Raw genomic sequence first — 18,110 nt, 5'->3', positions numbered from 1 at the left:
AATCACTTGTGTGCTGAGTTGTATGGCCCTGCAGCGAGGCCGTAAAGCTGCAGTGGCCTAAATTGTAAAAAAAAAAATAGCCTGGCCACTAGGAAGGGGTGTAAGCCTTACGGTCCTCAAGTGGTTAAAGTGTACCTGAGACGGCGGATATAATAAAACAAAACAAAGGCATACATACCCGGGACTTCCTCCAGCCACCCCTCCAGTTTGATTATTCCCACGCTGCCGTGCTCCTCTGCCTGCATCCTCCGGAACTGGTTCCGGTAAGTTGTCTAGTTGGGGCCAGTCGGCACAGTTGGGCTGCACGAGCTCCCCTGTCTCGCTCCTGTGGCCGGGAGCATTCTGCGCCTGCGCAGTACTACTTACATTTTGATTACAAGTAGCTAAATACTGGTAGCTACTCATAGAGGGCAACACACGTCAGTATATGTGTGTGTGTCTATATGTAGTTGTATTATTCCACATGCTGCTGTGTCCATACACGTATTGCATCTCTCAGTTACACTCTGTAGTGAAAGCCTGTCACCAAGCAATATATCTTTTGATATCTATACCTGGCCATCAAACAGCAGGTATAATCCCAAATAGAGAAATAAGTTCCACCAATGACATACTCTGCACACCTGGATTTATTGGCTAACAATGACTGCATCACCCTAGAGCAGCCCTCCTTCTGCACTTCTCTATGGCTCCCCTGGTGGAGATTGATGGTGTCAGCGTCTGGAGAGGAATAAAGTGAGCTCAGCAGCTGTGTTAATGTGTCCCATACATCAGGCAGCGGACGCTGGGAATCGCAACCATTTATCAGCTCTGATTGCTGAATGCTGAGCTTGGCAAGGCCGGCAGTGTGAGCTCCTCATTCCAGACCAATCTCACTGGATATTTACTGCATGGGGCAAAACAGGGAGACGGCAATATATCAATTACAGAAGAATTATGAACATCGGAAATCATAGCTGTAAAAGCTCTGCAGTGATTTAGTATTCCTGAATACTGGGATGTAAATGATTACAAAGGTCCTAACTGGATTGTTATATCCCAGATTTTGTTCAGAGGTCTAATGCCTCCATTAGTCCTCAGTAATCTCAGTGTACAGTCAGTATGCAAAAGGAGGCTGCCAGTCTCGTATGCCTGGGATGGGACCCACTAGGATTCGCTGCTGCATTTTGAAATCGCGCAAGCAATTGTGCAGCCATTCCCAGAGTGATTGCGACCACAACTCCACAACGCTTACAATTTGCCAGGGGAAGGTGGGGGTTTCCTGTGTGAATAAAGTTAATATATTTACCATGTTTTGCGATGTCCAGCTTCTGCCTGTAGTCTAGCAAAAGAGGTCATAGCTCATAGGTCTTCTGCTAGCTCCAACCAGAGAAGCGCATGTGACCTCTTCTGCTAGGTGGGGGGCTACGGGTGGAAGCCAGACATCGAGACACCTGGTAAGTATATTAAAGCTCATTTAACCTCTTGCCGACCGCGTCACGCCGATGGGCGTGGCCACGGCGGCAGCCCCAGGACCGCCTAACGCCAATTGGCGTAAAGTCCCGGGGCTCTGTTTTGCAGGAGATCGCGCGCAGGATGCACATCTCCTGCTTGGGGGGGGCGGAGCTTCGCCCCGCCTTCAGTCTCCGAGTGGCTATTGCCGCTTGGGAGACTTACATAGTGCAGCGCTGCGATTAGCAGCAGCGCTGCACTGGGGACAGCCGTGTGACACTGCTGTCCCCCTGGGGGACAAGAGAGCGATCGGCTCTCATAGGCAGAAGCCTATGACAGCCGATCGCCATAATTGGCCGGCTGTGGGGAGGGAGGGAATTTAAAGTAACGGGATTTTTCAAAAAAAACAACAATAACATTGATTAAAAAAAATAAACATGGGGGGAGCCATCAGACCCCACCAATAGAGAGCTCTGTTGGTGGGGAGAAAAGGGGGGGGGGGGGAAATCACTGGTGTGCGGATCTGCAGCTTAGTCTTAAAGCTGCAGTGGCACATTTCACTAAAAATGGCCTGGTCACTAGGGGGGTTTAGCACTGCAGTCCTCAAGAGGTTAAAAAGAACATAAATCGGCACCCAAATTGCTGCAAAATCACTTTTGAATAGCGATTCAAAAGCAATTTTGCAGGGCTGGTATACTTTGTATTGGAGTGCAATCGTTCCCAAAATGCCGCAGGACCTTTGATTGCAATTTGCCCTAATCGCAATCGCTTCTGTGGGTCCCACTCCATACACTTCCCTTGGCATAGCACTTTTCAGAACCACAGGCAATGGACAGCCATCCAGAAACACCGCTAAAAGCGCTCTAGTGGATTCTCAGATCATAGTTTGATCTCTGCCACCAACCCATAACCCTACTACCTGATGACCTTATTGGCGAGTAGGAAATTAACTATATGACACAAGCCTCAGACACCCAAGTTCCAAGGACTCCCATGACACTCAGGAGAGGACTTCAGAAGAAAACGTTATATACTGGCATCTTCAAACACGTAGGATTCCCTATTTTGTTTGATAGAGTGGGGATGATTTCAGGGGCTGACAGCTTACGTCCCTTTTGTCTGGTTTCTAATTTCGGCAGTGCTGAACCGATGATTTGGGCGCCATCACAGGCCATAATGATAATTACCGCTACAGTGGTGCTTAGTGATCAATTTGCCGGAGCTTAAATTAGCAAAAATACAAGGTAATTCAGCTGCTGGCAATAGTTGGGGCCCCAATTACGTGTCCCCACTAAGTTGTTACAACTCGGAGTGGGAATAGTGGCTGCAGCAGGGTGAGCAGTCTTTCAGCTTCACTCTGCATCCAAATTTGGCAGCGCCATTTTGGTTTGGTTTCTCCTAATTAAAAAAAAAGTAATCTGTAAGACCCCACACACACACACACCCTGGGATACTGATCTCGGGAGGGGGAAGCCTCTGGATCCAATGAGGCTTTCCCGTCCCATTAAAGGGCCATACACACAGCGTACAAATGTCTGTACAGACACGTGTTGAGTGACGGTTTGTGCGACGGTTCGTTCGCGTGGACACGGCAAGAGGCAAAGACTGTCTGCAGACACAGCCATGTTTGAGCGATTCAGCTGGTGAATATCTTGTGACTTTTGTCTTATGAACTGCCTCTTAGTCTGTTGGTGTCCTGTCGTGTGTATGTCTTCTACAGGCAGCAGAGTCGCTACCATAGTACTACTACTACTACTATACGTAGTCTGCGGCAGACAGCTTCCATCTTGTCTTCACTCTTTCTGTTGTCACGTGTGTACAACTGTCACAAACTCTAATTGCCGCTGCCATAAATATGCTGTTGTCTCTTGTCTGTTTGTCGCTGCCTCACAACTACAGACAAATGTATGCCATGTGTATGGGCGTTAAGCCTCGGAGATCCAGCGCTGAAAGCCCCTGAACACCAGAAAGGTAAATATTTACCTAATGCGATCCTGCGCAGGTGCAGTGGTGGCTTTCCTATCGAGCTCAGGGGGAAATAGCAGAGCCAATCAGTAGAGCGGACCCGATCAGGCTCAACTATCTCCGCCTGAGCTTGATAGGAAAGCCACTACTGCACCTGCGCTGGAGCCGGAGAAGGTAAACATTGCAGGTGCTACTGCGTCACAGCCGACAGCCTTGTTGGCTGTCGTTTCGGGGGAGCCAGCGCTGGATCCCTGAGGTTTAGGAGGATGGGGGAAGCCTCATTAGGATCCAGAAGCTTCCCTCTCCTGAGGTACATATCCCTTATCCCTCAGGGGGGTTCTTTTTCTTACAGATTCTCTAAGTCTCTGTGACTAACATCTCTCCACCACCACCCTGGAATTTTAATTTTTTGTAGACAAAGTACGGTGCCTGAAGTAACGCTTATAATTTACACAAATAATCCTGTGTGTTCAGAATTTAGCTGGTTCGAGACAGAGATCTAGTGGTTCTGCACCGTGCAGCCATTGGAGCCTTTATAAAACCAATGGGGATTTCCAGGATTCCTGGTAAGCTGCAGATGTGGGCAGGTGGTAGTCGAGGAATGACTGCGGCTAGGAGACTGTAGGCAGCACTACCCCCTGGCCCTGTCAGGAACGCTTCCCTTCCCCTTCCTTTACTTGTTGATGCATGACAGACGGCAACCAGAAGTCTGTTTCTCCAGAAGCTTCCAATCATGTGAGCTTGTGCTGGTTTTAGGGAAACGTCTTATGTTTTTCAGAGAAAATTCAGAACATGAGAGGTGGGGGAATTTTAAGTAGGCAACTTTGTTACATGGTGTTAGTTCTAAACATTCCTCGCAATCACGCTGCTGGCACATCTAATTCAGTAATTGGCAAGCTTTACGCAGAACATCTCTGCTGTTCAGAATACCTGCTTTTTCCTAGATTACTGCTACTCCAGGCAGACAGGATACAGAGCTGAGTAGATGTCTCAGTTTCTGATGAGCCTCAAGGGATTTTGGGGTCCCAGTATGGACCGAGGGACGGGATTCTCATTGTGGATTTAGTATGGGACTCCTGCTCCTGTTCATCTACTTAAAGAAAATCTGTAACCAAAAAACGAGCCCCTGGGGTACTAACCTCGGGAGGGGGGAAGCCTCTGGATCCTAAAGAGGGGTTCCCCCCCCCAAGGTTCTCCTTGTCAGCCGCATGTAGGGTTGCGAACATGCGCGGTAGAGGCTCTCCGCTCATGCTCCACCGGAAATAGCCAAGCTTGATCGGTCCACTAGGCACGAACTGTATGCGCCTGCGCAGTAGAGCGGACCCGATCGGGCTTGGCTGTTTCCACCTGAGCGCAAGTGGAGAGAGCCGCTACTGCGCATGTATGCAGCAGCAATTCTAAATATGGCTGAGCAAGATAAGGGAAGCCTGATTAGGTACCAGAGCCTTCCCCCTCCCGAGGCAAATACCCCCCAGGGGCTCTTTTTTGTAACAGATTCTCATGAAGGCGTAGGGTAAAGCTGAAAACCGTCTCCCCCTGCTCTTACAAAAGTCCCAGCGATGTTAATTACTATTCCCCCTCCAGGACACCACTGACTCGAGGGTAAGATGTAATTCGGCTATTTGAAGGTGCCCAAATTACAGACCAAGCACCACTATAGCTGTATTTCACAACGTGTCCTATGGCGGCAACGGCGTTGTCCAAATTTTCAGTACCGTTTTTGCCTAACTCGCTCCTGCTCGCTCACTCACAGCCATTCACTTTCATGAATCCACAGATTATCTTATTCACTCAATTGTGGATCACCGCCAAAGAACAAGCTTCACGCAGCATTCACAAACCAAGGTTCCAGGGGCCGTGCAATGATCTGGACTACAATGCCCATCAACCCACTGGCTTCCTACTTTTTACGTGGGAGGTGCTATGGGCAGAGAGTCAAATGACTGATCTCCCTTGTATTCCTTTTCCTCTTCATATGCAAACAGTTTTTTGTTTTTTTACGCCTGCATCATTTTATGTGGCAATATAGCTACAGGTTACTGACAGAGTAATGCTGAAGCTTGTTTCCAGCTAAATGCTCGGATTGCCTTAAAGAGGCACTGTAGTGACATGTAGTAGAATGCAGTAAATTATTCAGGATACCCACTTTTATAGTAATTTCCCTGGTTTCAGCATCAGCAATGCTTCCTATAGCTATATACTGCTGTAAATGGTTATGTAGCCCCCACACTCCCACTGATGCTTAGCCTAAGCTATTTAGATATGCATAATTCTCCTACCAGTGCATTCTGGGAGACCTTGTATTTGTACTGGCTTCAGAACTTTCATTAAACAAACATTCCGCAGAGATCACCTAGAGACATCACCACCTGTGAGAAGTTACAGAACGTAAATCGTGGTGAGGAAAGCCTTTATAATGGGCAAACGCTGACTAAATAATTTCTGAATGAATATTGTAAAAGAAAATGCAGGATTGCAGCAGATGTGACAACCAATCCATGGGTTGGTTATTTTTTGTTTACATAGCGCCAACATCTGCCACATCTACATAGTACAAATCAAATATTGGGGAACATGGATACATGAGATGTTCAAGGCACTGTACAGTCATGACATCCAGTAATACAAGTACAAATACATACATAGTTAAAGAGACTCTGAAGCGAGAATAAATCTCGCTTCAGAGCTCATAGTTAGCAGGGGCACATGTGCCCCTGCTAAACCGCCGCAATAGCGCCGCTAAACGGGGGTCCCTTGACCCCCAAACCCCCCACTGCGACACTTGGTCGCAGACTTGGTCGCTCCTGGAAGCAGGGCTAACGGCTGCAGCCCTGCCTCCAGTCGTCTGTCAGCCGCGCATCGCCGCCTTTCCCCCGCCCCTCTCAGTGAAGGAAGACTGAGAGGGGCGGGGGAGAGGCGGAGATACGCGCTGACAGACGCGCGTGGGGCAGGGCTGCGGCGGTTGGCCCTGCCCCAACCAGGAAGCGCTCCCCCGCATTACGGAGGGGGATTTGGGGGTGAAGGGACCCCCGTTAAGCCGCGCTATAGCGACGTTTTAGCAGGGGCACACACACGAGGTCTGAAGCAAGATTTATTCTCGCTTCAGTCTCTCTTTAATGTGTGTATTGAGATAACACTAAAGTTGGTACACGTTCATATGGTAAATTACAGCAGTATGAGAAACACTAGGGGGAGGTCCCTGCCTTTGCCAGCTTACAATCTAGAGGGTAGTGGGGTGGAAACAATAGGGAAGGAGACACAGGGGTTAGTGGATGAGGCAGTGAACTTCCTATGCTACCTGTAGCAACTTATAAGCTTGACTGGTTCACATTTAAAGAGAACTTGTAACTTCAAAAATGCCCCTGCGGGGTACTTGCCTCGGGAAGGGAAGCCTCTTGATCCGATCGAGGCTTAACTCGTCGGTGGCTTCATCCCCACGGTGGCAGCGCTAGAGGTCCCCGAATGGTGGGCAGGTAAATATTTACCTTCCCGGCTCCAGCGCAGGCGCAGTAGCGGCTCTCAGGTCGGGTGGAAATAGCCGATCCCAAATGGGTTCCCTCTACTGCGCAGGCACAAGTCTCCTTGTAGAGGGATGCCGGTAAGGCTACTGTAAGGCTACTGCGCCTGCACTGGAGCCGGGAAGGTAAATATTGCAGCAGCTACTGCGCCTGCACTACAGCTTGACAAATTGTCAGCTGTGGTTTCGGGGGTGTCCAGCGCTGCCAACCTGGGATGGTGTAACATAAGCAAGTGCTCCTGTGGGGGTACTTACCTTGGTAAGGGGAAGCCTTTGGATCCTATTGAGGCTTCCCCCTCCTGAGGCAAGTACCCCCCAGGGGCACTTTTTTATGTTACAGAGACTCTTTAAGTGCAGTTCCCACAAACTTGTTGCATACTGTGTAATATCACACAGTGCACGCGATTCCCTTTGCTGACATGCATGAAAAACGCATTTAAAAAAGGGAAAAATTGTCTGCAGATAACCTCCCTGAATCATGGTTCTTACTAATGACAGTCCCACGGAGATGCTAACTGACTGCTTGACTGTGAGGGCTTGTGTCACTGGAACACATGCCAAGTCTGATCTGTCCTCCGCTTTGTGGTCTATAATCTTATCAGGAGTGAAATGGAGAATTAACGTACATCTGAACTATATTCAAAACTGTGGATATTAACTTACCTGGGGCTTCTTATAGTCCCCAGTAGTCCGTCAGGGTTCCCTCCGTTCTCATGCTGGTGACTCCATAAGATCTGCGAATGGAAATAGACCCGTGTCTACTGCATATACGGTGTTCCCTACCATGTGCTTATTTCGATCGCACACCTAGCTTGGCGGATGAGCTTTTTGTCCCTAGGCCTTCTCAAAGGACTAGAGGACATGATCTGCGCATGGAGGAAAAACGTTTTAGCCATTTATTTAGGAAAGGGTTCTTTACAGTTAGAGTGATTAAGATGTGGAATGCATTGCCACAGGAAGTCGTTATGGCAAACTCTATACCTGCATTTAAAGGGGGCTTAGATGCTTTCCTTGCGTTGAAAGACATCCATGGCTACAATTACTAGGTAATGCCTAATGATGTTGATCCAGGGATTTTATCTGATTGCCATCTGGAGTCGGGAAGGAATTTTTCCCTTTAGGGGCTAATTGGACCATGCCTTGTAAGGGTTTTTTCGCCTTCCTCTGGATCAACAGGGATATGTGAGGGAGCAGGCTGGTGTTGTACTTTATACTGGTTGAACTCAATGGACGTATGTCTTTTTTCAACCAAAATAACTATGTAACCTGTCGCTGGTAGGGTTCTGAGCATGCGTGGTTCAGAAAGTCCCAGCTGCGTACCTGTAGGGCCGCTCCTGCTGAGATATTGATTGGTCCCTCCCTTAATGGAAACACTTGTAAGAGTATAATTTTAGTGACATCATACCTATAACAGAATAGATCAATACTCCCTCCTTTCCTAAGTTTTAAAGTCATTGGGGGGGGGGATTGGAATCAACTAAATACTTACTTAAGGAGGAGAGGGGTGGCTCTGGGTCTTATAGAGCCTTCCCGCTCTTCTCTCGGTCCCCGTTCCAACCCTGGCTCCACGGAAGCAGTATTCGACCAATTTGGTCAAATACTGTTCTCTCTGCCATCAAAGGGAGGCTTGGTAAGTCTCCGGGAGCCCGAGTGCTCCTGATCATGGGCCGCTCCATACTGCGCGCACGTGAGCAGTATGGAGCCGCCTGTCTTTGAGAGGACTTGGCTCCCGAAGACTTCCGAAGTTGTGGAGGGGATTCAAGTGGAAAAGCTGCGGCTGCAACAAGGGGAGCGAGAGAGGAGCGCAAAGACTCTATAGGACCCAGAGCCTTCCCTCTCCTTAAGTAAGTATCAGGCTGGTTGTTTTTTTTTCTATAGATTCCTATTTACTTTAAAGAGAGACTATACCTAACTTTCACCCCATAATAATAGCATTGCATATAAATACATAAAATAGGGTTGGGAACTCAGGCAGCCATCCTGGAGGACTCGCTGAATCATGGCTGCAGGTAAGTAGCTGGGACTTGCTCCCATAGTCCTCTCATTTACAGTGAACGTAGCATCCCATGATAGACTGATCACGCTTACATTTCTCCAAAGCCAGATTACAAAAAATCTATCCCTCCTCCACTGGACTCTGTAATAGAAGCTGACATGTGGGAACAGGCTTCTTCCATGTATTCTGGCAGCAACCAAACATTGGCCAATACTGGCAACAAGGCCACACAGAAATACAACAAATATTTGATATTAGCCTGGCCATTTTCCCAGAAATGCAAAATGTTCTTAGATAGCGTACCATGGAAAATGAACAATGCAATCGGTCCTACAGGGCAAGGCCCTCAAAGAGTGCAATACAATAGAAATATCACTTTATTAGTAAAAACTCATGTTGCAGCATTGGTTTTTACTAAAAAAAAAAAAAAAAAAGTAATATACTTTTATTTTATTGCACCATTGGAGGACCTTGTGCATCGTTAATGTTCCCCAGAAACACTATTTGGTAACATTGCTGATGACGCCCTATCTACACACAAAATGCAAGCATTTAGAGCCCTTATAGCTTACGCACACAGAATGATAGTATTGTGATGGAACCATGAGGCCACGCCCCATAAAAAGAACTGGGTGGCTTACATTCACAGGGAACTAGCCTTAATAATACGAGTATATACCAAACGCAAATGTCACAAAAAGTTTAAGAGTATTTGGTCTAAATGGCTGTCCTTCTACGAGTTGAAATTGGACGATTAAAACTGTATTTAGATATTGGTGTACTAATGATGTTACTGTCTCAAGGAGGTAAGTGCAACTAGACCATGACTTCCATAATCCTTAGGCTGGTTTCACACTAGTTGCGCCCAACGCACTACACATCGCATTGTCAAAAACAGGCCTTCAGGGAACACCCCGCTATTACGCTGTGTTCCTTGTCTGGCCACCGGTCAAGCAGGAAGTGACGCATGGTTGCCATCACTTCCTGCTTCGGGTATGTGTAAAAGCACGGAAGCGTATTGTTAAAATAAGCCTACGTACATGCGCTCTGCGAAGGTCGCATCTGTGATTTTTTACAAATCCACACATCGCCATAGACTAACATGACTGTCAGGCCGATGCAGATCGCCGCAACTCAACGCAGTGTTAACCTTTTCACCTCCCCCAGCACAAGTATCTCCCTGTATTTACACAAATATAAACAAATACAAACACTTGGTTCTGTTTCTATTTTTAGAACACACTAACTCTGTATCTCCATCTTGTGGCCAAAAAGTAAAACCACATCCAAATATCCTATTATACACCTTCCCAAAGAAAAATGAAATACATTTTCATTATTTTTAAAAACCCTTTGGAGGTGTAGTTCTTGACCTGCATCGGCGATGCAGCGAAAATGTCAATTCCGTTGCATTGTGCCTTCCCTCAGAAGTATGAAAATCTCCATAGACTTTCATTGCCCTGCAGTGGGGTATGGTAAAAATACTGCACCGCCTCGGTGTGAAAGGGCCCTTAGGGTCATGGCATTATGTCTGTAAAACGGTTACCAGAACTGTTCTTCTTGCGGCAATTGTTCCTATGAAAAACAAATAAAAATATACTTTCATAAAAAAATCCACCCTGTCAGAATGAATGACCATCTATGGATCCTGGATGTCACCTATCCTTCTGGCCAAAGTTATAGCCATCAAGAAGGCTACTTTTAGGCTCAAGTTCCTTATTGGGGTGTCTGCTATGGCCTATAAATTCTTAGATAAAAAAAAAAAAAATCTAATACAAGAGACAGGTCCCAGGGGGGTACCAACTTCATATATACTGACTGGGGACCTGGCAACTAAAATAAGAACATTTTTAAAGATAATCTGTATTGTTAAAATCACACAAAAGTAAACATACCAGTGCGTTAGGGGACATCTCCTATTACCCTCTGTCACAATTTCGCCGCTCCCCGCCGCATTAAAAGTGGTTAAAAACAGTTTTAAAAAGTTTGTTTATAAACAAACAAAATGGCCACCAAAACAGGAAGTAGATTGATGTACAGTATGTCCACACATAGAAAATACATCCATACACAAGCAGGCTGTATACAGCCTTCCTTTTGAATCTCAAGAGATCATTTGTGTGTTTCTTTCCCCCTATTCTCATGCACTGAAGTTTCAGTCTGCTCTTTTCTTCCTGCAAACAGCTTTGCCCTTGTCTGTAATTCCTCAGTATGTGAAAGCCCAGCCAGCTCAGAGGACGATTTATCTAGCTTGTAAAAGATAAGAGAGAAGAGAGAAGCTGCTCTAATCTAAATAACACACAGGCAGTGTGCATAGAGGGGCCTGGAAGGGGGTGTTCATAGCAGAACCACAACACTGAAGAACTTGGCAGCCTTCCAGACACAGGCTGACAAGTCTGTCAAGAGAGAGATAAGTTGATTTATTACAGAGACTGTGATAGTACAAAGTGCTGCAGTGAGCCAGAACACATTAGAATAGCTTTTGGAACTTGTAGGATGATAAAAAACAGGATGCAATTTTTGTTACGGAGTCTCTTTAAAGAAAAAGTTCTCTTGACAATTGTCTGTCTAAATAAACTGATAATGCGGAGACATGTACCCTAAGGGTGCTAACAGCCAACCCCATATCGACTCCACTTTGCAGAAATTCTAAAATAGGTTTCAGGTCATTTGACCGGATATTCTTCTTTTCCTTCAAAGAAGAAAAAGCCCTCCAAATGTTAGCATATTTCCTTCTAGTAGTAATTTTCCTACAATTAATTAAGGTAGTAGCTACCGGTACTTTACGTGAAAATCCCTGCTTTATTAGGATTTCCTCTTCAGGATCCAGGCAGTTAAGTTCAGTATTTTAACGTTCGGTGAATGGCAGATCCCTGTATCAACAAATTAGGTCTGTTGTCTAGATGTAAGGGCCCCTCCAGTACAAAAGCTTGGTGGTGAGGAAACCAGGCCCTCCTTGGCCACCAGGGCCCTATAAAAATGACCTCTGCTTGTGAGCACTCTTTTCCTCAGGACCTTTGGGACCATGTTGAAAGGTGGGAACGCATAAAGTAGACCCTGGTGCCAATTTACTGTGAAGGCAATCAGCCCGTCTATGGGAGAAGTCAGATGAAGGGAGTAGAAGTCCTGCACTTTCGCATTGTCAGGTGTTGGTCTAATATTGGACAACCCCAACTGTCTATCATGGGTTGGAATACTCTTTGGTTGAGCTGCCTCTCTGCTTCTACCATAGGTCCCCTGTTTCTGATCCCCTCTATGTGGACAGCCATCAGGGATGTTCGATTTCTTTTGTCCCCAAAGGATTATATCTGATGTTAGATTCTCAAGGTCCTGCACCCTGGTGCCCCCTGACTCTGACAATGTGGTCATGGTGTCCTACATAGACTGATACTTCCTTTCCTACAATGTGGTCCTGGAGACCCACGAGTCCTAGCTTTCTCTGAAATTTAATGATTTCTGCATCATCTCTGGACCCAATCTGTCCTGAACCTGAAAGGTCAAATAATGAGCCCCCAACCCCAAGCACTGGTGTCTGTATAAACTTTTCCAGGAGAGGTCTGTGTCCATGGACATCCCAGGGATAGTCGATGGAGATCTGTCCACCTGTGGAGAGAATGTAAGACCTGGACTGGAAGACTGTCTTCTGTCCTATATTGACAGAAACCAAGTTTCCAATTCCCTGGAGTGTGCCTGTACTCACGCCACTGCCGCAAAGGTGGAGGACATTTGACCCAGCAGGGACATTGTCTCACGTAAGGACACCTTGTTACACAAGTATGAATCTTTTCAATTCATTTTTCTATCTTGTGTTCTGGTAAGAATACTCTTTCCCTTCTGTGTGTCCCAAAGAAGTCCCACAAATATTTTGGCCACAGATGGAGATTTCTGCTTAGTGATGGGGCCCCCAGGCGGATGCGGAGAATGTGGGCTGCTTCCGCTGATTAGCGGGGAGGTGAGGGATTGAGATCTATGCTGTGATTGCTGCACACTGCCCTCCCAGTGGTATCAACGAGTGTAGCTCAGGGTTACCGCTAATTGCTGTTAAAAGTAACCCCGAGCTACTCTCGGGAATACCGCCAAAGAGGTTTGGACAATTTTGTCACTTCCATGTAGCATGAGGGCCAAGATACTTTGAACACTATGAACAGATTTGGTTGGTAGGTTCTCATACTACAGTAAGTGGTAAGATTGGCCAAAATTGGATGCAAGCTTTAGGCAAGTAGGGAGAAGCCAAGGCCCTAGTTAAAACATGTTGAAATATGAGCTACAGCTTATCTTTCATTCTCAGGCGAGGACAAGGGGAAAATGGCTACACCATCTGATCATTTAAACCCCCCCCTACACTGCAAGACTGGTGCCTAATTGCTGCAGCACACTAGTACTGCGCAACAATCTGTCAACACATATGGGAGCACTTATACTGAGCTAGCAACTCTGCACCCAGTCTGGGCATACCTATAGCACGGCAAATGAACACATATTGCCAGTGTTACGTATAGCAGCATTTCTGAGTTTATGATATGTCCATTTGCTGCGCAACACTACCAAATATGTTGGAGCACATGAAGCAGTCTTATCTGCATACGAAACCACATACTGTCACACTACACTTCTGCCATCTAGTGGCCAAAAGTAAGAAGTTTTCATATCTCTGATTTATTTGAAGCATGAGCAGGTTTATTTAAAGGACAACTGAAGTAAGAGTTATACGGAGCCTGCCATATGCATTTCCTTTTAACCAATACCAGTTGCCTGGCAGCCCTGCTGATCGATTTGCCTGCAATAGTGTCTGAATAACACCAGAAACAAGCATGCAGCTAATCTTGCCAGATGTGACAATAATGTCAGAAACACCTCATCTGCTGCATGCTTGTTCAGGGGCTATGGTTGAAAGTATTAGAGGCAGAGGATCAGCAGGGCTGCCAGGCAACTGGTATTGCTCAAAAGGATATGGCAGCCTCCATAGACTTCTCACTTCAATTGTTCTTTAAAGTGAACCTGAAGCTAGTGAACTATGGAGGCTGCCATACTTATTTCCACCTAGTTGCCTGGCAGTCCTGCTGATCCTTGTAGCCAGTAGTGTCTGAATCACACTCCTGTAACAAGCATGCAGCTAATCTTGTCAGAAACCTCTGATTTACATGCTTGTTCAGGGTCTATGGCTAAAGGTATTAGAGGCAGAGGATCAGCAGGCTAACCAGGCAATCTGCATTGTTTAAAATGAAATAAATATGGCAGCCTCCACATCCCTCTCACTTCAGGTGTGCTGGGACTGCAATTGTATTTGCTGGACTATTTATATTAGAATGAAAGCCGTTCAAGTATCAATATTGTAGAAACTTAAATCTTATAACCCAATCCCATTAACACAAAGAATTCCCTCAACCTGACCCCTAATACCAGAGTGGAACCGCAAAGAGATAAGGGCTCTGTCACCTCTAACAGCCGTTCTCCTGCACGCGTTATACAGCCTGCGGCGTGTCGTTGGGGGATGTTGCGGTGTGACGCAATCAGCAGCGGTAGCTATTAGTTCACCCGACAGGAAAAACGCTGGTTCCTGACGATTAAAAGCTCCCAGGTGCGACGAACCGCAACGCACCGAAACGCAGCGTCGGGTGTGAAAGGTAAAATCAGTCTATGGACTTTCATTTTGCCTTGGTTAACGCAAAGTACTGACTTTGCGTTAAAGGGAAGGTTCAGGGACTGTTAACAAAAAATAAAAATCCGCATCCACTTACCTGGGGCTTCCTCCAGCCCGTGGCAGGCAGGAGGTGCCCCCGGCGCCGCTCCGCAGGCTGCCGGTGGCCGACCCGACCTGGCCAGGCCGGCGGCCAGGTCGGGCTCCTTTCGCGTTCCAAAATGCGCCTCACGGCGGCGCGCTGACGTCATCGGACGTCCTCCGGGCTTTACTGCGCAGGCTCAGTAGTTCTGAGCCTGCGCAGTAAAGCCTGGAGGACGTCCGATGCTGGATCCACATACCTCTGTGCATAGTCTGTTCCTCTCCTCGTTCCTCTGGTCCCTGCCATTGCTCCTTTAAAAATGCGACTTTTAGCTAAAGTCAAATTGTCAGACAGGAAGAGGCAGGCCTGCAGTGATGTTTCCTCCTATCACCCGTTCATTCCCTCATCTTCCCCACCACCTTAGGGCAGTAAGTAAGGTGGGATAGAACAGGAAATGGGAGGAATTATTACAAAGACTGGGGGGGGGGGGGCAGGAGAGGAACAGACAACGCACAGATGTATGGGGATTCAGCATGAACATACTTCTGTCCTTACCTACCTTAGGTAGCTTTGCTCAAGTCAGTAAGTTGGTCTTTAAAGAACACCTGAAGTGAGAGGGATATGGAGGCTGCCATATTGATTTCCTTCATCATTCTATGTTGATTTGATCTGGTAGGCAAACTTCAAGAAGAAAGGGCTGGCACTCAGTAAGCTGCAGATGTATGAATGTAAAAGCTGTATGGTGGTGGAACAACTTCAGCAGGAGCTACGTGCTCAAGACAAAAAAGGTTTTTTAACATTTGTGGCAACCATGCACAAAAGAGCAAAGAATGTCTGGCACTGTAGCTTTAAAGGAAAGGTTCAGGGTAACGTGGGAAAAAATAAAAATCCATATCCACTTACCCGGGGCTTCCTCCAGCCCGTGGCAGGCAGGAGGTGCCCTCGCCGCCGCTCCAGAGGCTTCCAGTCGTCTTCGGTGGCCGACCCGACCTGGCCAGGCCGGCTGCCAGGTCGGGCTCTTCTGCGCTCCACGGACGGGCTCTTCTGCGTCCCACGCGGGCGCGCTGACGTCATCGGACGTCCTCCAGGCTGTACTGAGCAGTACAGCCCGGAGGACGTCCGATGACGTCAGCGCGCCCGCATGGGACGCAGAAGAGCCCGTCCGTGGAGCGCAGAAGAGCCCGACCTGGCAGCCGGCCTGGCCAGGTCGGGTCGGCCACCGAAGACGACTGGAAGCCTCTGGAGCGGCGGCGAGGGCACCTCCTGCCTGCCACGGGCTGGAGGAAGCCCCGGGTAAGTGGATATGGATTTTTATTTTTTTCCACGTTACCCTGAACCTTCCCTTTAATGCATCACAGCAGGTGTACAAACGTGAATGACATACAATACAGGAACCAAGTTCATAAACAGATGGTACTTATCGTGCTCTGCTGAAGGTGGGGAGGCAACTGTGGGCGCCAGTAGGTGCACGGCCTTACAGCCGTTTCGCAATGGGATGAGCCTTGCTTCTTCGGAGGCTTATCGTGCACCAGTCTTGATTTGATCTGGGACTGCTGTACCCAGTGGGAAGTCAGTAAGGGTGTGAGTGCGAAAACAGCACACTGCAGAGGAAATAGTAGCTGCAGTCTGCCCACCACTAAGTGTCACCTGCAGCATTTGGGGGAGGTCCCTGACTGCCATGTGACACAGCACTGCTGGTCAGCTGCTCCAGTGTGGCCATTCAGCTGAACTGGAGAGATGAGGGGAGGGGCACTCAGGGAGTGCCAAGAAGGGGACTCACTGGGCGCCCCTTTTAAAAGCAATCCAAGATGAGAGTCATATGGAGGCTGCCATATTTATTTCCTTTTATACAATACCAGTTGCCTGGCATCCTGCTGATCTTTCATGCATCAGCAGTGTCTAAATCACTCACCTAAAACAAGCATGCAGCAAATCTAGTCAGACTTCAGTCAAAAACACCTGATCTGCATGCTTGTTCAGGGTCTATGGCTGAAAGTATTAGAGGCAAAAGATCAGCAGCCCAGCCAGGAAACGTGCATTGTTTAATAGGGAATAAATATAGCAGCCTCCTTATCCTTCTCACTACAAGTGCCCTTTAATACAGCAACAGGAACAATGCTAAAAAAAAAACATCAAAACCCTCCAGCTGCTCAATGATTTTGGCAAACCAGTTCAAAATCATACAAGTAAAAATAGTCCTTAAGCTCAAAGATTTCTTGTTGAAAATGACAGATGGTGTTCCGTATGAGAAAATACTCACATAACATGTATGCTATCACAGATCTGCAGTACACCAGTCTTCCAAGCGAAGCTAGCCAGCATCCAGGACCACCAGGCCATTTTTGTGTGGAAACCATATGTTATTTAGAAAAGAACTCTAATGGGACTTTTTCAAGCTTGAAAAGAAGAATACACTTTCTTATATTCAGCAAATGTAGTGTCCTACCTTCTTAGCATTGGCATATGTAATTCTTGGTAAACCCCAGTCGCTCACCAGGGCTTTGTGGTAGCGGGCAGGAATATGGCAGCAGGAGACATCGCCAATGTCTGGATATTCAACCTTCAGATCCTCGCTGTGATAATAGAAAGACAGCAGACAGTGCAGAGGGAATATATGTGTAATATACAGAAACTAATAACATAATAACTTCCAGCTGTACTCGAATTCACGGACTACATCTCTCAGCATGCATTGCGCCACGGGCAAGAGTGACAGAAACTTCAAAATCCTCCAGAGATGGTGAATGCCGTACAGGCCAGGGACCAAAACGGGCAACATCCTGTACAGTACGCAAGTTATGATGCTCCCATCAACCCCCAATGGCACACGGTTACCACAAACCCCGACCAACCTCCCTTATGGGAAGGTTCATTTAAGAATAAAAATGGTGCTCAGGTCACTTTAAAAGCAAATTAAACTTTTAGTTATATGTAAAACAAAATAATATAATAAAATGAGAACATTAAGGCTCTTTTCACTCAAAACACAACCACACTGCAAAAGCGATTGCAGGGTTAGCATTTTTACTTTTTTTTTTGCCCACATTGGCCACAATTGCAAACAAAGGAAAAAACAATGCAGCAAGATCAGCAATTGACTTTTAAAAAACATCGAAATGCATTCAGTGTGAACGCATCCCCACAATTCCCATTATAAAGCTGCTGACCTTGTGATTGACAAAATGCAAGCGTTCCAAAAACTATATGAAAACACTAATTGCAATGGAAACAGAGGCGCCGGCAGAGTAAAAAATTGATCATAGGTAAAAGCAGATAAAAGTTGGGGGGCAAGGATGGACATACCTCCCTAAAACCAAACACAACCACTATGTATGGTTTTAACAAGATTTAGGCCTGGTGCACACCAAAAACCGCTAGCAGATCCGCAAAATGCTAGCAGATTTTGAAACGCTTTTTCTTATTTTTCTATGGCGTTTTGCTAGCGTTTTGCGGATTGCTGCAGCGGATTTCAGTATAGTAC

General features: G+C 46.9%; 1 protein-coding gene and 1 long non-coding RNA gene across 2 annotated transcripts in view; both read right to left on the bottom strand.

Moving 5' to 3' along the window:
- PEBP4 (phosphatidylethanolamine binding protein 4) overlaps positions 1-18,110 on the bottom strand; it is a 101,926-nt gene that overhangs the window by 72,786 nt on the left and 11,030 nt on the right. Inside the window, exon 3 of the mRNA XM_068274669.1 lies at positions 17,076-17,202. Coding sequence (XP_068130770.1) covers positions 17,076-17,202 — 127 coding nt within the window. The remainder of the gene's footprint in view (positions 1-17,075; positions 17,203-18,110) is intronic.
- Positions 624-7,657, bottom strand: LOC137562878 (uncharacterized). Its single transcript, XR_011030206.1, has 3 exons — positions 7,577-7,657; positions 5,676-5,765; positions 624-886 (listed from the first exon to the last, which is right to left on the bottom strand). It is a non-coding gene; the product is annotated as an uncharacterized lncRNA (long non-coding RNA).

The sequence above is a fragment of the Hyperolius riggenbachi genome, chromosome 3, assembly GCF_040937935.1.
Source record: "Hyperolius riggenbachi isolate aHypRig1 chromosome 3, aHypRig1.pri, whole genome shotgun sequence".
Classification (NCBI taxonomy): domain Eukaryota; kingdom Metazoa; phylum Chordata; class Amphibia; order Anura; family Hyperoliidae; genus Hyperolius; species Hyperolius riggenbachi.
The sequence above is the reverse complement of the archived record's forward strand: the minus strand, read 5'-3'. Positions and strand labels throughout refer to the sequence as shown.